Below are 21,141 nucleotides of genomic sequence, written 5' to 3'. Positions count from 1 at the left end.
CACATACCGAGTTTCATTTTATTTTGTCATTATTATTATTTGCTAATTATTTAAAAATTTTAAATTATTTTTGCATTTTCTTTGCATTTCAGATATTTTTTTTTGCAATGTATTTTTTCTGTTCTTTTTTGTTCTTATGCTAAAGCTGACTCAGGTTAAATTTAATTTAATTCATTTTCTTTTTTGTATTTTATTCTTTTCAAAACGTCACTTATTCACCGTAATTACTTAATATAGCATTTAAATTACAAACTCATTTACCATTTACCATTTGTTAATCAATATAAATACTGTCAAGCTGCATCAGATGATGTTTTTTGTTGTTGTTTTTTTTTATCTTTTCTGATGGCACAAAGAGTTAATGATTCGCTATTTGCTGTTGTTTCGTTTATAATTATTTTTTTAACTCATTCATTGCGTTGCAACTTTGTGAAATTGGAATTCTCATTGCAATTTGATCAATATTAATATTTGCACATCAACAATATGCCCAAAAGCCTGCCAAACACACACACACACACGACGCAGCAACATAATAATTATTGTGCAAAAAGTACTCGTTATTTTAATAAATTTGCATTTGCATTTCGCAAGCATATTACAATCAAAGCCAGAACCAGAGAGAAAAAACAACACACATAAAACATGCATTTTAAATTATGCGGCCTGTTTTAATTTATGCTAATTAATATTCAATAAAAGCTTATATTAGAAAGAGAGAGAAAGATAGAGCGACCCCAGTGGTCTCAACTCGCTCTGAAATTAGCAAAAATAATCTCTGATGCTGCGCGAATTTAATTTAATACTATTTCCCTACATTGTTTATGCAAATAAAGTCAATACAGCAGTGCGGTGAAATTAATTAAAACTTTATTAGTATTTGATTAGGACGCGAGAGACTCGAAAGCTAAGCACAACTCGACAACAAATGGGTAAACAATAATAAGTTTTAAACAAATAGCAAATGCAAATAAAAATGTAAATAAATGGATAAGTTACGCTAAAATTAGCCATTGCTGTGTAAATAAGCATTCCAAAAATTGTAGATTTAATGCTACTTGTGATGGAAAAGTAGCGATAAGAATATTTGGCAACAAATGCGCTTTCGAGAGATCAATTTAATCAGGTAAACTAAATGCATTAGGCACAGTTGACTGCAGGCATTTACATAATTTGCAGCTTATAGCCAAATACAAGTTGCAGTTGCAGTTGCACAATCCACAACTGGGTCAATTGTTGTGTATGCTGTGTGTGTTTGGCAAACTTAAACACAAACGTGACTTGCACAACATGTGCTAAGCCTATTTAAGTATGCGTCATATTGAACAGAATTACATCGAAGTGTTCTTCTATAAAGTGTTGTGTATAATCATAATGTGTTCATTTTGCCGACAGTTCTTGTTCTTCTTGTTAATAAATAGTATAATATTTAGTTATTATTATCAATATTTGTAATATTGAAATATTGCACGACCAAACTCTTCGCTCTCTCTTCCAGCTTTATTCATGGGGCACGTGTTTGCACGTAAATTTAACTAACCAGCCAACATGCTTAGCTTGTGTTGCATTTACATCCACTCACTGTATTAGCGGCGAGTGCTGTGAGTTCTCACTGAAATCGACCGTGTAGTACATGTCGTTCTCCAGATTCATGGCCAGATGCCGTTGAAAGGGTCTCTCGTGCAATTGACCCCCTAGCGTGCTCTGCGCTTGTGTCTGTGCTGAGCTGTTGCCATTCGTTTGCGCTGGCAAATGACGCGTCGACTGTGCCGCATTGCCACTGCCACTGCCACCGCCACTGCCACCTTGTGTGGCACCTGCCGCAGCAGCAGCAGCTGGAGTTGCAGTCGTGCCGAGACCTTTGCCACTTAGCCAATGCTTATTAAGTTTGCCCTGCAACTTGGGCCGACGACTGAAACCCAAAATGGGTATAAACGAAGTGGGTCGCGTTGAGAATTTTCGATACGTTTGATTCACCTTGCAGTGACAGATGGTGACCTGGTTTTTACGAAACGAAAACGAAAAAAAAAAACGAAATGGTTAAGTAAGAGATTTCAGGTCAGCAAAGTCATTTATTAGTGTCCACAAAATGTGCGCTGTTATAAATAATAATTGCAATTTTAACGCAAGTTTGCACGATTGAGCCTGACTATAAAATTCAAATTTAAATTCAAATTTGCAAAGTCAAGTTGTAGCTGGGTAAAGAATTTTGCAACATGGTAATGAATATGCAACGCAGCTTTGCGTTTAAAGTGTGTTCCCCAACCAGTTTTCGTTAGTTGGTCAGCTTCTTTTAACCTCTTTACGCCGAGTGCAAATGTGTCTGTGTGTGAGTGTCTTTCTATCTGTGTGTTCGTGTGGAAAACTTACCACGACGGCAACGATGAAAATGGCGGCCGCCAGAACGCCAGCCGCAAAATATGCATTATGCAATTCAATGGGACTCTTAAGCACAACCGATGAACCAAAAGTTTTGTCATTAAAATTTCTGGCGTTCACATCGTCGACGATAAATTCACTGGAGCTGACGACCGTCTCCACCACAAACTCATCTGCGAGAATAAGATAGAGAGCGGGAGGAATAGGAAGAGAGAGAGAACATTAATGTAAATGTGGTTAGTTCATTCGACGGGGGAGTTTCGACCAGGCTTAGTTGGCCACGCGGGAGTGTCGCATATTTTTCGGGTTAGCCCAGAAGTTAATGAGCATTGGGTAATGGCAAAGGCAAAGCCAAAGGCAGCAAAGAGATGCTGGGATTGAGGGATACGGAGAGGAGCAGCAGGGGAAATCACTTACCTTCGCACATTGTGCCCGTATAGCCGGGACGACAGGCACAGTAGAAACTCTCTCCGCTGGACCAGCAAGTGCCGCCATGGGTGCAAGGATTCACGCTGCACTGCTGAAAATACTGGGAAAGTTATCGCACACGTTGATATGTACACGCCGCGTATACGCAATATTTGTTATGCTATACTAACTAACAATTACTTGGGGGGCTTTTGTGTCTGTGTCTGTGTACTGTGTCTGGCATGTTAAATATTAACGCGGCGCATAATGGTGCGCCATAGTAAAATGTAATTAATTTGCTGCCGCCTGGCAGCAGCAGCAGCAGCATAACCATCACAATCACCAACAGCGGCTGCGGCAGCAACAGCAACGGCAACTCATCAGAGTCCAAAGCGCGACGCCAGACAGAACAGTAGTTGTTGCCGCAGTCTTAGAACCTTAGAACTTTCCTTTCTGATGCTCGCCAAGCTTTGTCTGTCGCTGTCTCTGTTGCTGTTGCTGGCAATCTCTGGGTTTTCTGTCATGGAGCTGGGCTTGTTGCTGCCGCGGTTGAAGCCTCGTGTCCGTCTCCAACAACATAATCATCATCATTATGATTGTCAAGAACAGCATCATCAGCAATTTCATCAACATCATCATCAGGGTAGCCTTCATTATCATATCGTGTCAAGCTTTAATTATGAAGCTTTGACGCTTAATTTATGTACATTGTGTTAAGTTTTATTTTACCACCGCAAATTATCAAGTCATTGGGCGTTTATTAAATGCCCTGAAGTAGACTCTCACTTGATAATAATGGACATGCTAGGCACACCAAAATTCCCCGCTTTTTCTCCACACCAACTAATGACGTTGCCTTCACTTTTGTCGTTAGATTTTACCTAGATGGTCAGCTCAATTAGTGTGCTAAGTATTTGCTGTCATTCAAAATTTTGCAGAGCATTGAATACGCTTAGCATAATGGAAATGAACTTTCAAGATACCATAGTTGAAATTTCGTTGAAATAACTTTGTGCCAGATACTTTTGATTCTATTTTTCTGATGTTTCTAGTACATAAATCTCATTGTATCTATTGCTCAATAACTTGAAGTTGCTTTTGGTTTTTTGTATCTCACAAACTTACATATAAACAGTAATTACTTAAATCCCTTTGCTCTCACAATCCTCTTGCATAGCAAACAGGTTTTTCCAAATAAACTTCGTTCCCTTGTATCATTTAATTAATCTGCAGTGAGACGACTTTGCTAATTGCTTCTCGAAATTTACAATTGTAATCCGTTTAGACCAAGTGCAATATACATACATACAATATACATACATACCATACGAATATACTCGTTTGTATGTGCAGATTTAGCTACAATGCTCATGCACATCTGATCAAAATGATTTCAACATGTTCAACATGGAGAAAACAATGCAGCATAGTAAATATGCCAGCAGACACGAACTTGTAAAATTACATAGTTGCATTGATTGCATGGAGAACAACATTCACATTTACACAACGAATACGAATACGAATGCGAATATGGCAGAGCGTTGCTATGCAGGAATAAATATTTGTGGATTGCCATGCTCGTCTGTATGTAAATCTATCTGTCCGAAGCCCAGCAATTTGTGAGTATTTTGGGCTTTTTGTTATGCACCTCCAACTGGCACGTTCCATCCCCCATCCCCAGCCCCCTTGGCCCCTTTCGCCTTGAAATGCACCCACCCAACAGACAAGCTCTGGCCTCAATAGCAAAACCAAACCAAGGGACAAGGCGTAGACCGAGCAGCTACAAGCAATGAGCTCGTAACATGTGGAGGGAGTAGAGAAGTCGAGTGCATAAATCATGACTTACCGTTCGTGGCATTTGATTACAATCCGGTCCATTGCGACCTCCAGGGCATTCGCAGCTGAAATCATTTCCATGATCAATACAGCGATGTCCTTCGGGGCACGGCTTATTGGCGCAGAAATCAACCTAAAACACAGACAAAAACAGTAGCAACAGTAACAGAAACCGAAACCGAAGCAGAAACAAAAACAAAACAGACATCAGCATCCAAATCGAAATCGAGAGCCATGGAGAGAAAGTCAGAAATCAAAGCATATTGAAAAACGCCAGACTTCATTACATATTCAAAAATTTATTGGCCTCACATACGACTACAACAGTCAGAATCGGAGTCAGAGCCAGAGTCAGAGTGCTATCCATATCAGGAGGTAGGCACAGTTTTTTTTTTTTTGTTTATCTTCCTTTGGTTTTTCATACATGCATTTGCGGCAGGAAGCATTGGCCTGGGTAAATTCAATCAATATGTCCGCATAACATTTCCTACTTGACTCTGACTCTATGCATTGAAATACGCCACTTTTTATGGTGGAATCTTGACAGCTATGTTGCTGCATATTAAAATATATTTGCGGTAGAATATAAATAGCAGTTTAATTATGCAATAGCTCAGCAAATGATTGAATTGAATATACTAGGAATAATCTGGTTAGATAATAAATAAAACGTGCTTCTATTTCAACGTATGATGCCTTATTGATTTACTCGCTTTACCTAACAACCAAAGTGTATTTTTTTGCTTCGCTTAGACCTTTACTTTTTGCTCTTTTACCACTTACCTTGATTTGGCAACGGGTTCCCGTGTAGCCCTTGGTACAGCGACATTCGTAGCTGCCAATGTGATCGATGCATTCGCCAGCATTTTGACATGGATTCGATTCGCATTCATTATACTCAAAGTTGCACAGCTCGCCAGAGAAACCTGCACACACACAAAAAAGAACCAAAAGAAGCACATCAGATATTCAGAGTCAATTTTGAGGGGACGACGTAATGTAAATGTGCAAAATAAATGAAATGGAAATTTGCAAATGCTAGCGCGACACTCAATGAAGCGCAGCCCTTCTTCTACCATTTCGTCTCTTTTGATTTTCCCTTTTTGTATTATGCACATTTTCATTTTCGTTTTCGAATTCGATTTCATTGTTATTGAGTGCGATTTGTGCAAATTGTGCGAGTGTTTGTTGCGTGTGTTGAAAATAACTTATCGAGGCGTGTTTCAATCAATTTTAGAATGCGCATGATTAATGCAATTCCACATCGCGTATACGCAGCGTTATACGTTACCTGGCTGACAGAAGCAACGGAAACCATCCTCCTGATCCACACAGATGCCATGAACACACGGCGACGATTCGCATTCATTCAAACTGTGCTGACACAACGGACCCGTGAAACCCGAGGCGCAATCACAGCTGCAAGTAAAAGGGATAAGCATAAGTCTAGTATGGATTAAATTCGACTGTGGTTGGTATTCGGCTCACTGGAAGTGCGTGGAGTTGCCCACACAACTGCCGCCATTCATGCACTCGGCCGGATTGCAGGGATCCGATTCATACTGACAATTTTTGCCCGCATAACCTGAAAGGAAGAGAAAACATCAAAAAAAAAAAAAAAAATAGAGCCAGGTTACCCAACATGTTGTCAACATGGATTAGCTTGCGCCGGGCATATCGCTAATGACCTTACCGTACGGACACAGGCATTGGTATGAGTTTCCCTCGTGGCCCTGCGAGAGGTCCACACAGATGCCATTATTGGTGCACGGACTGGGGTTGCAGGCATCGATCTCCTCACAGTGTGGGCCAGCGAAACCGCTACAGCATTGGCACTCATACTCCTCCATCGATGGGTTCGAGTAGCAGACCCCTTTGCCAGAACAATCGGCGTTCTCACCGCAATTGTCGGTTTTCGTGGTCACCTTTAGACGCACACACTGTGCTCCCCACAGCTCGGACACCACTGTGCGAGAGAGCAAATTAAAAACACAACAGAAATGAGAGAGAACGAGATAGAGAGAGAAGAGAGAGCGAGAAAGAGTTGTGAAATTAATTAAACGCGGCATAGACACAAAAAGTAACCCCAAAGCCAAAGGAAAATGACAGGTTAATCGATAAAGCCGAGGCTGCTCTACACTACTGAATCAATAAATTAAAAATAGCAACAACGTATATATTTATTATTAACAAGTATTCAGAGAATGAGAGCCAAATTGTTTAATAAGTAATAAATACAAAATAAACCCATCAACAGATTATAAACACATTATAAACATTATACTATTTGAAAATCATATCTCGTTAACAGTTGACTACTATTTATTTTTTGTTTTATTCTTTTATTTTATGTACAATCTATCTATCTAAAGATAATAAGTAAATTCTGTGACAAATGGAATGAATTGACTTCTATAATTGAATAAATATGAAATAAATAAATACAGATTTCAAGTCTAATTTCTTAGCATGCATAAAAGTTGCTAGACTCCTCAACTGAAGCTTTAGCATTAGCCATAGGCTCGAGCCTCGCAATTGTGGCATAGTTGGCTTACCAATTAGTAGGTTGACTCCCTCGGTTAGATCCTTGTCATAGAGCGTAACCAGTTTCCTGCCATCGACCACCAGTGGCGTTATGTCCAGCAGGACGCCTTCGGTAACATCGCAATGTTCATGGCCGGAGCGTGTTACCTGATATACCTGTGCGGCATGTGCGGCGCTTTGGCTGTAATAGAGTTACCCCCACAACAGAGGAGAGAGAAGGGGAGAGAAAGAACGAGGAAGAGAATGATAAAAACTGTTACAAGGCACTCGAAGTGGTTGCTCGAGTTATAAATATGAGTACGCATTCAAGCATCGCCTGTCGCTTCGTGTACTTAATTAATTAAAATTTATTTATATATATAAGCATTTTCCCCCCATCTGCGCATTCTCACTTTGTTAACGGAAATTAAATAACGCCAAGCGGAAATTAAATTAGCCGACAACTATGAGCAGAGTTTTGCTTCCTGGCCGCACTTTCTCCACTGTTTTCCCACTGTTAAAGCTGCCATCAAATAACTCATTTAGTTCATAATTGGACTTTTGTGCACAAATCGACTCGAATCGCAATCGCAGCCAGCTGAAGCTGAAGCTGAGTTCAATTTTGAATTTTCAGTTGGGTACTTTAAAGTCAAGTAAAGCCAATTGTTTGCATGTTCTTGGCCAGTTTAAGGACTGCCACCGCAATAAGTTAACAAAACTGGCAAAACTTTTGCTGCTTTTGACACTCCGCACTGACAACTCGACTCCCGGTCTCTCGCTCCTTCTTCCACTCTCCTTCCGCTCAACACTCCGCTGTCGAACACACCTATCTAACATACCAAAAGTATAAAGTTTGCAATTTTTTTCTACAACAAGCAGCAGCAAGAGTTGTCACAGCTAACAGATACTCAACAAATAAATCAGAGAATTGCAGTTAGGTGGCGACACATTATACCCAGCTTGATGTGGTTACAGGGTATAACTTTTGGGAAACTTTACCATCTATATGCTACTTGCTTTGGCTCACATTATTATTTGTTGCTGTATATTTGTTACCAGCTCTCCATCTCTTCTTCATCTTCTCCCTTCTCTTGACACACACACACTCACACACACATATTAAATCGATAATAAAAACTTTTTTGACATCTCATTTTCATAGTTGGCAACTTTTTTTTGCCGCAGCTCACGCTCAATGCCTTTTCCACTCTCACTCTCTCTTTCTCTTACGCTTTGCTCCCCACGTTAACCCAATTGTTTGTGGTTTTATGAACAGGCGGAAGATGGTACAGTACGAACTCAGTCACTCACTCTATGGGGACCATCGTCATTTTGGGCCCACGGCAACTCAAATTGAACTTTGCTGGCCTTAGGCTAATTTGTGGCACAGCACCGAGCAGCATGAAGAATGAAAACAACACGATGAATAGGGCTCGTAATTCAGCATTGAATGCAACCTTTTTTCTAAATGTTTGCACTTATACACATAAATATATATTAAGTATACGTAGCGTAGATAAGAGCCCAGCGAATAGAGACAGCGCTGGAATGTGCTGCGGACTGTCAGAGAAACGTGATAATTGCCATGGCCTTTTAACAGGCAAAGGGTCAGCAGCTGAGTCCCGTTTTATACTATATAGTAGAGGAGCAAAAGGATGGTGCTGCTGCTTGTGCTTCTGCTTCTGTCGCTGACACACAAAATGACTAATAGTCAGCGAAAGAGAAGAATTCTGCGCCCTAGTCCGAGTCGCATTAATATGCGCAGTTTGTAAGGGATTTGCCAGCGTTATAAAGTAAACAACAAAAAATACGAAATAGGAAATGCGGAATAGGGAATAGGGAAATGGCAGGGAAAGCACAAAAAAAAGAAATGAAAACAAACCAAAATATACGATATTTACTTAGAGTCTCAGCCAAAGTGCGTGGAAAAGCGAGATAGGTCAGACAGAAGAAAAGAAACAAGAAAAAACGAAAACAATTTAATAAACTGTAAAAAGGGCATGATAATGGTGAAACGTGTCTGGGGCACAAAAAATGGCGACCTGTGGGCTTCACAGCACCAAAGAAACTGGGAGATAGCGAGAGGTCAATTGGGTGCAGCAGTAAACTAAACGTGTACATCGAGTAGTCGTGGTCGTTGTTCTAGTTGCCGTAGTGTGGGCGAACCCAGCGTGCAAACGTGCTGAAGTAAAATCAATAAAATACCCTAATGGATGTTATTATATAATAAGCTGTAGAACAAACTCGTCTCGTCGAACATTAAAGCACATTAATATAACATAAAAATAAAAAAATCAAACTATACACTTTATGAGAGTCTAAGGATACGCTTATGCGTAGACAAACAGAAACAGCCAGTCAAGCACAGTCTGCAATCCGCGAGATCCAAGGAACTGAACTCTGCCAGACACCTGACGGCAACGTTGCGCCTGCACTTCAACTTGCGTTCGTGCTTGAACTCATATTCGCTTCACAAAGTTCCCTACGGCCTGAGAAGGGATTCTGCTGCTGCTGCTGCTTCTGCTACTGACGATGATGATGTTGTTGATGATGCTGATGATGCTGACGATGCTGATGATACATAATGACAGTTTGCCTCGCGGCCAAGTCAGTTACTTTGATAAACTGCGCTCATAACATCTGTTGGCATGCAACTCAAACTAAAGGCACACACTCCTCTTTTCTTCTTTTTTTGTTTTGCTTTTCTGCTGACTTGCATTGTTTCTGCTGCTGCTGCAGTTGACGCCGCGTGAAGTGCAGCTGCTTTTTTTCTGTGTGATAATGCATTTGATCACAGCTTAGCAGCAATTTAAACGTAATGTGCTTAGGTCACATGAAGATAAAGAGAATTCGTAATGAAGCAGCAGTGCAATGTGTTTGTGCACTGCTTGTCTAGTGTACTCTGCACGACAAGCAGTGCTATTGTGTTAAAAACATGTATACGACATGTTTAACCATTGATAATGTTCTGGTAAAAAGTCAACCGAAGAAAATCTTATTAAATGTAGTTGTCACTGCTCTTTTATATTTCAAAAACATTAAAATGTTGAATTTATTTAACTTTTTTATAGTATGTGTTTTTTAAACATCAACAAAATACTATCTAGAGTCAAGTTTTAAACATTTTTTGTTTGTTGTCATGTGGAATTTCCCATTGAACAAGCAGCATTCCATTTGATGTACTAAATGCAGATTACTGCGTGTTAAATGCATTGATTGAATTCACACTTCAAAACAGAATGAATTGTTAAGCTCGGAAAATTTACCTGTTTGCATAGGTGTTGTTTAGGTTGTGCGCTGTGCTCAGCATGGCATCATTGATTTCAACAATTAAAATATCGCCGGATTGAATTTCTGCCTCGCCCTCCCACGTCAGCACATTGGGCGCACAGTGCTCGCCTGGTTTACAGTGCTCAGTAGTCTGCGAAATAAAAACAGTAACGACAAAAAGGTGGTTGAATTATTTAAATATTTTCACTAGCTACATAAATTAGGGGTTGCAAGGCTACAAGGCTGCTGTTGTGGCTGTAAATGTTTTTTTGGTATCTACCCCAGCCACGGCCCGCAAAAAGTTAACAGTCGAAAGGGACCAAAAGGTTTGTCGGCTCGCTCGACATTCTCTCTGCGGTTGCCTGGGCACAGCCACAAAAACGAAATGCTGCAGGCTCTGCTGGAGCGAGAGACGAAAATAGAAAAACTGAAAACGGTAAACTGAATTATTAAACAAGTTTTCTAATTTCAGTTTCATGTCGTCGTCGTCTAAGCCGTTTGCCAGCCTAACAAATTTACATACTAACCACACACCAAACCTAATAAACTTCCCCGCCAGAAAAAAGGTTCATTTTAGTCGTAGTAGTAGTTGCTACGAAATACTACGAAATCCATGTGCTACATTTATACTTGCTACCAACTGCCATATGCATAGATCCACTGACTCTGCGCTCTCCCTCTATGCTTTTGTTTTTTATTAATTTGGGTTAAGCCACGCACAAGCTGACTGCCAGCTCAGGCTGTGATGTGATGTGAGCCTGTAAGCCTGTTCGCTTCATCCATTACAATAAAATGGGGTTTGTTGATGGCCGAGAGGTGGAGAAGGTCAGGTTAGCAAATTTTAGCATATTTCGCTCAATTTGAAGCGGTTTAGTTTTTTGTTTTTGTTTCTGTTTCTGTTTCGTTTCCGAGGATTTGTCAGTGCTAAAATTTATGGCATTTTAATAGCTTGTCCTGCATAAGAATGTACATTGTGCTTTATTTTTAGTGCTTCACATAAAATGTCAAACAAATTTCCATAGAAATGAGCCACATACATATTGAAGACTATTTTATATGCATATTTGTTTGCTTTAAGCAAATTCTCATCATTGACAATGTTTAAATTAAGTAAACTAAAATTAGAATTGCAATATACATTTCAATTAATATTGTCATTAATTGGCGAGCTAATTTGCTGCTCCACTTGTTGCCTACTCAATAACAATTATAAATAAACACATCTCAACCAAAAAAGGACAATGCCTGAGTCAATCCATCAGTCAGGCAGTCAGGCGAACAATTGGCAAACATTTGACATTTTCAAATGAACCCAAAGAAATTTAATCCTTTTGAGATGGCAAAGTCTTGGGCTTAGCAGAGGAAATTATTGATCAGCATTTGATGCGACTATTTCCGCAACATGTGTGAAGGGAAGTGACCCAAACAAGTTGACCGGAAATACTCAAATCCTTTGACTATCCATCTCAGCATCTTTATGCAAAAAGGGACACACATAATGGAGTTTCATTTTGTTTATTAAATCACATTTGTTGTTAGCTTACAGAGAACTAACCCAGTTTTACAAATTCTTAGACCCAGATGTGCGTTAACCAGCCATGAATTCAACTGGCGAACTGGGAGGGGGAGTAAACGAAGGGAGCGCAACTTAACAGTCATTTTTAGCGTCCCTTGGCAAATATTTAAATTCATTTCTGAATTTATCCCTTTCAATGACATCTGTCTGCTGGCAATCCCAGTGGTACTTTAATCAGCAAAACGCTTTTGCTTTCCTCATTCGCGTCTTTCTCATTTCAATCTGAGTCTCAAGCCTCAAGTCAAAGTCTCAAACTCAGTCGTCAATGTTGTTTAATTAACATCAACGTTTGGTCTTTTGTTTTGTTTCAGTTTGTCATTTAATTTGACGGCTTCTTTGTCTTTATTTCTTTTTTTGTTGGCAATAAAATAAAATTAAATTGATTTTCTGTTTACCTTTGATCAGCAAATGTTGCCAACAACAAATCTTTGTCGACTTTCCTTCCATCTTCTGCATTTAATTAAAACATGTCGACATTTTGTTAACCTTGCTAAAATAAAAATGAGAAAAAGACCCAGCCGATTCTTTTTTACCTTGCATCTCATTTTATCTTACTGCAATATCTTCTTTTCGCTTCTTTCAATCTTTTGCTTCACAACAACAACAACAAAATGAAAAGGTAAATGAATTACAGAATCTAAAATAATTAAAGAAAACATTCGCATAAGCAGAAACGGTCATCAGTCTATGATTCTAAGTCCTACGTGGAATTTCAATGTGGAAAAGGTAAACGCAAATAAGTTTTCCCCTCATAACAGCTTTGGGTCTGTGCTCGTTTGTACTTTTTTTTGTGTATTGTATCTGCGAATTACAATTGTGCTTTTTAGGTCTTCCGGTTTGAAAAGCTTTGCTATTTACAATTGATGTAATTTGGTTGCGATTGCAAAATATTTTATATATGAAAATAAATGGAAAAAAAAACTCTTGTTTTTTTAAATCTAGCAAATGACCTAGTTGTCAATGTTTTTATCAAAGGATCTCTGGAGTGAAGTTTTATTTGATATAGATTTAAATAAGCATTGGCATGCTAAAAAAAAAATAAATAAAATGGAGGATTATTATTTAAAATTCTATATTTTGTCTGCTCAATTGCAGCATTTATTAAAAGTTTATTTTATTGGTTTCCCTTTAAATAATATTGTTCAATATTTGACTATAATAAAGCAAATGCTGCAAATTGCTGGTATCAGAACTTGGAGTAAACAATTAACCTATTTCAACTTGACATTACGCTGGTAGCTACCTTCGCTGTAGCGTATTAAAACTAATCCCAACAAATTAGCAAACTATCAAAAGCCTCAATGCTGTAATTCTGTAACTATGCCAAAAACTAAGCGCACTAAGTACATAATGGAAAGATGGAGAGAGAGAGAGAGTTTCTCTATTCAAAGTAGTCGTAATTAGTACTCATTAGGTGTACATTATGTAAATACCGGCTCGTCTCCTCGCTTTTGCCAAACTAATTATTCCGTCTGTTTAAGCAAATAATGCGAGTAGCGAGCATGCGTGGAGCCGAAGCCCAAGCCGAAGCCCAAGGCTAATGCAGAGGCTGCTTCCACCTGAGTTCTGTTTTGTGCTTAATGGGGATTCAATTGTTTTCGGAGCAAAGCCTTTAAAGCCTCGCTGACTCTCGCCTACTATCAGTTCAGTTTATCAAGCGCTATATATACTCACCACAATTGGCAGAAGCAGCTCGTGCGTTTCATTGCCTCGCCACAAATGTGAATCCTGCGGCACATTTTGTATCTCGCATTCAAGCGAATTGATTTTCTCCTGCAGGCGACTTAAAATACGCGGACGAGCAATTGGCTTTGAGGCCGATTTACCAAGATTAGCCGACTGCCCAGTGCCAGGGATGGGCGACAGAGTCGAACTAGCTGCTGCCTGTGGCTGTGCTATAACTTTGACTTTCGCTGCGACCACTTCCAGTTTCTCCAACTGCTGCTGCTGCTGCTGCTGTGGCGGCATCAGCGCCTTGAGCAATAATTTAGCGCGCTTAAGCTCCTTCTGGTATTTTATGGGTTTCACAGTAGTCCAAGCACTTTCTATTGTAGATGTGGCTGCCTCCCCCGCTGTTGCTGTTGCAGAAGCTGTCGCTGTGGCGCCGTCAAAAGTTTGCCTCGTGGGCGTCAAAGTCACGCGTTTTGGCGGCATTGGCGTGACTCCTCCGTTGCTGCTGCTGCTGCCGCTTCGAGTCGTCTCCAACTTTGTGGTTGGCGAACTTTGCCGCAACCTTTCCGTCGGCACTGTTGCCGCTGATGACTTTATAATGCTGCCTGCTGTGGGCACAGTGCTGCTGCTGCTGCTGCTGCTGCCCAGTCTCCCTTCCTTTCCTGAACCAGTTCCAGTCGCAGTTGCAGTGCCAATTTCTTTCATTAACTTGCGTTTATTATGTAACAACATTTCGTTGTACAACTCTTTGCTGTTGTAGAACTTTGTTGTCGAGAACTCCGGATGTGATGGCGCAACTATTGACGATGATGACGATGATGTTGCTGTTCCAGCTGCTGCTGCTGCTGCCGCTGACAATGATTTGGCTTCGTGGCCATCCAAGACTTCTGTGTTAAACTTTGTGTTGCCAAAGTCAATGTTGGGCATGGCCATCACATCGCTGGCACGATGCTGCATGGGAAACTCGAAGCTCTTCTTCACACGCCGATCGATGTAACTATCACCAGCTGCGAGTCGGGGCAGCTGCTGTGGACTTCGCGTTGAAGATGTCATGGTTGCTGCCGTTGTACTGCTGCTGCTGCTGCTGCCTGTGGTCGCTGTGGTTGTGGTCGCTGCGGTGCTGGTTGTGCTGCCTCGCGTTTCGTGCAGCTCAAATTTACGCTCGATTTCCGTTATCAAATCATCCTGCTCCGCCAGCAATTTTCGCGTGAAATCACTCGGTGTGGATGCCACGCCTGCCAGCAGTGTTTCTCTGGTTGTTGTTGGAACAGTAGTCGTCGTCGTCATTGGTGTTGCAGCAGTTGTCGTCGCAATTGTTGGCTGCTGTTGATTGACTGACGGAGTGCCGTCAGCCACAACCAGCAATTCCACCTCATTGGGCATTAGATTCTGTCGATATTCCTCGGCATTATCGAGCTGCTTAAACACTGTCTGCTGCTGCTGCTCTTGTTGCTGCTGCTGCTGCTGCTCCACCTCCTGTGGCTGCTCTACTCTATCGCCATGCATAATGGACTGAAAATCCTCCAATTTCATGGGATACAGATCGACAATGTTCAGCTTACTGGCCGTCGATTGCTGAAACAACATGGCACCATAACGCTTGCGTTCCTCCTCATTGAGATCGGCCAACGTCTCGGCTACTTGATACGATTCCGCCGCCTGCATTTGTATGTTGAGCGAAGCGGGTGAAGTGCTGGCTGCCAACTCATCAGCATCAGCAGAATCAGCCTCGGGCAGTGACTCAGAGTTTTCTTGCTCTTTATCGCCTGCTGAGTCGCTGAACTTAATGCGATAGAGACGATCAAAAACGTTACCCAGGGAGGCAAGTGGCGGCACGGTTGTCGTCATTCCTTCGTCCTCTATTGGCGTTAGTTTGTCAGATCCCAACTTCAATAATGATAATGGAAGTATTGTTGTTCTCTCTATGCCAGCAACATCTGCTGTTGCTGTTGTTTTTACTGCTGCAACATCATCAGCAATTGCTGTTGTCTTTTCTCGTACAACATCTTGTTCAATTGCTGTTGCAACATTTTCCACTGCTGCTGCTGCTGCTGTTGTAGTTGCCACATTTTCTTCTACTGCTGCTGTTGTTTTGACTTCTTTTCCCTTTGTCGTTGTTGTAGCCGTCGTTGTCGTAGTACTGGTTGTTGCCGTTGTGGTAGGCGTGGCCGTTGATGTCGACGAGCCAGAGGAAGCAGTTGAGGAGGAGAGAATACTGTTAGTGGTTATTTCATCCACAATCTCCAATTCTTCTGCTGCTGCTGCTGACGTCACTCGGCTGGTTTCATTGCGCTCAACATTGGCACCGCTGACCACCACGGTGGGGGCTGTGGTCGTTGCGGGGGCGTGGCTGCTCTGCAAGTCATTTATTATGGTCGGACTTGGCGTTGTTATTACCAACGCTCTCACCCAAACAACATGCAGCAGCATTACAAATGTTAAAATCCAGATTTTCGACATTTTGGAACGTATTTTCAGACGCCCCTCGCGGTATGAAAATAAGCTGTTGTTATATTGGTTATTATTATTAATATTTGCGTTTGTTTGTTCTTTTTTTCCTTTAATGTGTCTGATGTGGTTTCAGCTGCATTGACGCATGGCAACAAAACTGCAAAATACAAATAGAAATAAATACGAAAAGTTATTATTCCCATATATTTCTTATTTTGCATTTCAATTATTGGGTCTGCCGTAATCGAAAATACTTTCAATAAAGGCAAATGCTGGACATGTGAAATAACGAAGCTTCTGCTTATGAAAATGCAATTAAACAATTGAAATTTAGAAAACAATTGAAAATACTCGGTGCACAATTCACAAATGCATAAATAATTGAACAAATATTGAATGAAATGCAGCAATCAATAGATATAAAGAGGGACAAAGGCGTAAGAGCAATAAAAACCCAAATTGACAATTTTTACATTCAATTGAATTTTACTCAAAATTAAATAATTGCCAGAGCCAAAGCAGCAAGATAAATCAGTTGACAACCTCAATTGAGTCATAAAGGGTCACTCAATGAACTCAAAATGCCTCAAAATCGTTTTTGTGATTCACTTCTACACAAAATTGATTGGCAACAAGGAAGAGAGGACGAAAATAGTCGACAGCTTACAGCTCATTGGTTACCAAGCAGACAGTCGACGAAGGACAAGCAAATCAAGGCATTGAGTCATTACTACATTTGCTCATTAAAAGGCAGACTGCGTTCTTGTAGTTTTGTGGCTGATGGATTAGACTCGAGCTGAAAGCATAGATGCGCATCATATGCAAAGTATGCACTCTCCTTTTCCATTCAATTGAACTCAAACTTCTCGCAAATATTTGCTCACGAGTAGGGCGCTTCTATTAGAGTTGTGCCATTGATAAGGATGAACGGATGAAAGGCATATATTACTGCACCGCACTGCACTGCACTTCGCACTGTTTATTTATGACCTCAAAGTGCTGGCAGCAATAAATCAACAACCTCTTCCTATCCCTTGGGGAGTCTTTGACAACGATTTCAATTTGTTGCAGCTGCGACGTCAGTTGGTCTGTCATTAAATTAATTATTTTCATGATAAAATTAATTAAAATGCATGCGATTCGCTTCTGCAATATCTATTCTGCTTGATGGCTTTCATTTTATCCAACAACACAAAAAAACAACAACAAAAAATCAAGTATACGCTCTGTTGAGAGACAGGGCAGGCAAAAGCAAATTTCAAGCTCTGGTTATTGTGCATATTGAAAAACCTCAGAGGCTAATAGCATAAGGAAAATTTCGAAGGGAAACAACATAAGCGCCATAAGATAAGAAAAGAGAAGCAGCTCAAGCAAAAACAAATGAAATCCTCTTAGTTTTAAACGAGCCATGCGGCAGAAGCCACCAAGGCTGCTGCCGTCTCAAGAAGGACGACCACTTCATCTTCATCTTCTTTTTTTAAAGTCACTTTAAAGCCCCGAAAATTTGAATGTAACTGGTTTCAATTGCAAGCATTTGAGTAAAATAATTGGCTTTAGAAATCAACTCTACTCATATTTGGAGCCCACTTCAAAGTTCGCTTTTTGCGGAAGTTGTAATTGTACTATAAATAGCTAAAATGTTTGAAAGTATTTCACTAGCCAAATCAACATAAATAATCGCAAATAAAAAACAAATCAAACATTTCACTTGGAATTGGCGAAAAAGCGAGCATAAATAAGAGGCACTCTTATAAACAAAAAACAACAATATTTTGTTGAAACTCTGGAATAATAAAAAGTGAAAATGAAAAACAAATAAACATTTTTACGCAGTCACTTGATGAATGAATGGGGAATGGGGGGCTAAGGACGAGGGCGAGACTACGTCTGGGCGGGTGTAAAAAAAAAGTTTCGTTTTTATTTGTTTGTTGTTGCTGTGTTTTGCTCCGCTTTTACTGTATTTTGTATACAAACAGTTGCAGCCAAAAAGCAAAAGTAAATAGAAATAAAAATGAAGCTTAATTTAAAATGCGACGAAGCGTGGCATTCACTCACACACACAGAGCCATAAAGCAGCGCTAATATCAACACACATAAGCTCACACACACTGACATTCAAGCACACTCACACACACACACACACACCCATTGAGGCTCACAGATACACAGAGATAGCACTGGAGTAGTGCTGGGGCGATGCGATATAAAGCTGTAGATAAACTTGCGTCGTTTCCGTTCTCAGACCTAAACAGCACTCCTCATCGCTCTCTTTCTTCCTTTATTTTTTGCGCTCTATGCAAAGCTTCGCTTTTTTATTTAGAAATGTTTATGTGCGGGCCACATTTTTTGGTGTAAAACAGCGCAAGAAAAAAATACACATAAACGAAGCAAAAGAAAAGCGAGCAGCAGCAAGCAACTAAGATAGAAGAAAAGGAAAAAAATGTAGCTAGATATTTAAAACTCGCAGCCGCAAAACCGCTGCTCATAAGGTAAATGGGGATGCCTCAACTGAACACAAATGGCAACCGCCAACAACGACAACGAGCCTGACAACAACGACAATGCGAGACGGTGACACTGCCATTTCTCCACAAAAACATTCCACATTTTGTTACTCGTTCCAAGACAAGCCAAGTGGCGGCAAATCTCTCGACTGGGATAGACTCAGTCATCCACCCAGCAAGCCAGCCAGCGAGTTTCTTCTAGCTGTTGTTAGCTGTTCTGTGAAAACGATTCCCATTCCCAGTCGGAGCCAACGACAAGGTGTGTTGCACCGTGGGCACATAAATAACATAGCAACAACTTTTTAATGTAAATTAAAAATTTAACTAAAGTGGCAAGACGTGCAGCACGAAAGGTTAAAAGTGCGGGCATCGTATAAAATTGGCACGAAAAGAATTCTTCAGTTAATCACGTTAGTTTAACAAACTCTTCAATATATGTTATTCAAATAAAATATTGTGACTGCAAAATAATAATTACAATATGAACATTTGACAAGTTTTCTAGAACAATAAATTTATGAATTCCTAATAGTTTATTAACTAGTTAATTGAGTTTGTTAGTTTGCGCAACTTTGGAAAATTATTAAAATTATTATTATAATTTAATACCTTTTAAATATTTATATGCCGCAGAATATTTATTGAAATTTTCTCAATTGGTTTATTTGTAGCGTAATAAATGTGTTTCTTTTCACCATAAAACAACATTTTCCCAAATGAAATAAGCGAAAAAATTGACGTAATTTAATCTCGTGTCCTTTGCCAATACATTTCCCATTTGTATATGAAAGCTTTATGGCCAAAGTAAACAATATATTTTTAATGAATGCGATTTAGGTTTAATGAAGACAATCTAATAATAACTTTGGCACCACTATGCTTGTGCCTTGGAGTGTGTGTGCTGCTTTGTAAAGAACTCGCATTTATCTTTATTTTTATGCCACAAACACGCCAAAAACACGCAGCGTGAAAGCGGAGAAAGTAGAAGTGCCAAGAAGCAAAGTAGCCACGTTTCTAGTGTAAAACGTATGGAGATAGCAGGCAGACGAGGCGGGGGAGAGAGTCGGAGTAAGGGAAGTGGGAGCAACTTCACGTCACTAACACAGCACCCCAAAGCCAAAGCCAAAGCCGAGGCAACATTAGGCAAGCCACGCTGATGACGGCAATGCCAATGGTGGCAGCAACGCATACAAATCATGAGGGCACAGAATTGGATAGAGTCAGTGAGAGTGTGTGTGTGGGTGTGTGTGTGTGTGTGTGTTCGCTTGAGTGTGTGTGTGAAAGAGAGGGTGAAATCGGGCTTGAGCTTAATCTCTAGAATCTTTTAGTTTTGCGCTATGTAAAGCATAGCACATTTAAGGTGGCTGTGGCTGTGCCAGCGACTGTCTCACGACGCTGTTAGCCGGGTCAACAACATAAACCAAGTCACCAACAAATGCCAACACCCCGCCACAGCTCCCTCCCACATGCCACACTCATTGTGCCCCCTCTTCTTCGTCCTTGCTCAATGCCTTTCGCATTCAGCTGGAATCGAAGCGCTTCAAGTGGCACTTGTAAGCAGCGATCTCTGGCATTGACTAGTCTGTGAAATAGTGTAGAGTAATGGCTGGTTGGAGGGAGGGAGGAGAATGCTGCGGGGTGAAAGGGGAGAAGGACCTGTACTACGTGGGTTCAACTGTTGGGTCTCGAAGCAGTGGCAGAAAATGTTATTTGATGTAGTTTTAAAAAGGAAAAACACGTACAATCTACGCTGCTCTTGGCTGCTTGGGGGCTGAGCTCCTCTCCTCCTCTCTGCGCCTTCTTGTACTTCTTGTTGCCTGACAATGTCGCTGCTTGTTCTCGATGTTGTTCTTTTTGTTGTTACACTTGTTGTTGTTGTGGCTTTTTGATCGACTGTTGAATTAATTTTAAGTTATTTGTTTTGGGGCCACTTTTGTCCAGCCAAGGCTGCGTTTGTTCGCACTTTTGATTCGATTATCAACGATTCGCACTGTTTTGTTCACGCTTTCCAATTTATTTGATTAGATTTCAGATATTTAAAATATCTTCTAAATTAAAAACAATATCCAAGTTCATTAGTTTGCAGTTTGATACAATTAAATAATTATAATTTCTTTTAATTAAAAAAAGATGTTTGCAGAAAATTAAAATATCTAAACAAACTTTAAATGAAATATTTAATAAATTCATTTACAAATATTATCCAAAGAGCACAAATTTAAAATATATAATTAAAAAATAATTCTTTTAATAATATATATTGAAAAGCGCAGTCGTGTGTATATAATTATTTAATTGAATGTTATTATCCAAAGTGCTTTAATTGAAGTTGCAGATGCTATGCAATTTATTTATTATTTAAATTCAACAGTCACTTAATTCTTTTGCCTCAATGGCAGCACATTAAATTTAATTTAAAACAACACCGCACACACAACGCTTAAGTTAATGCGTTCAAGCATCATTCCACACTACTCCAATTTAAATATACATTTCGAAAATGCTTTCGTAAACTCGCAC

At 40.1% G+C, this 21,141-nt stretch overlaps 1 protein-coding gene across 3 annotated transcripts; it reads right to left on the bottom strand.

Moving 5' to 3' along the window:
• Positions 1–1,240: 1,240 nt before the first annotated feature.
• On the bottom strand, positions 1,241–20,665 carry LOC117563312 (serine-rich adhesin for platelets). 3 transcript variants are annotated; one of them, XM_034241567.2, is made up of 12 exons: positions 20,364–20,665; positions 13,670–16,274; positions 10,416–10,570; positions 7,182–7,351; positions 6,320–6,592; positions 6,115–6,211; positions 5,918–6,045; positions 5,410–5,552; positions 4,637–4,759; positions 2,797–2,908; positions 2,371–2,552; positions 1,241–1,998 (listed from the first exon to the last, which is right to left on the bottom strand). In XM_034241567.2, the coding sequence occupies exons 2-12, from the start codon at positions 16,124–16,126 to the stop codon at positions 1,579–1,581; spliced, it is 4,260 nt and encodes a 1,419-aa protein (XP_034097458.1). In that variant the 5' UTR covers positions 16,127–16,274; positions 20,364–20,665; the 3' UTR covers positions 1,241–1,578. The 3 variants fall into 3 exon arrangements, with proteins under 3 accessions (XP_034097458.1, XP_034097459.1, XP_034097461.1); XM_034241568.2 differs by having other exon boundaries at positions 2,797–2,899; XM_034241570.2 differs by having other exon boundaries at positions 2,797–2,896.
• Between the last annotated feature and the right edge of the window lie 476 nt (positions 20,666–21,141).

This window comes from Drosophila albomicans, chromosome 2L (assembly GCF_009650485.2).
Source record: "Drosophila albomicans strain 15112-1751.03 chromosome 2L, ASM965048v2, whole genome shotgun sequence".
In the NCBI taxonomy this organism is placed as follows: domain Eukaryota; kingdom Metazoa; phylum Arthropoda; class Insecta; order Diptera; family Drosophilidae; genus Drosophila; species Drosophila albomicans.
Note: the sequence above shows the minus strand (reverse complement) of the source record. Positions and strands in the feature narration are given on the sequence as shown.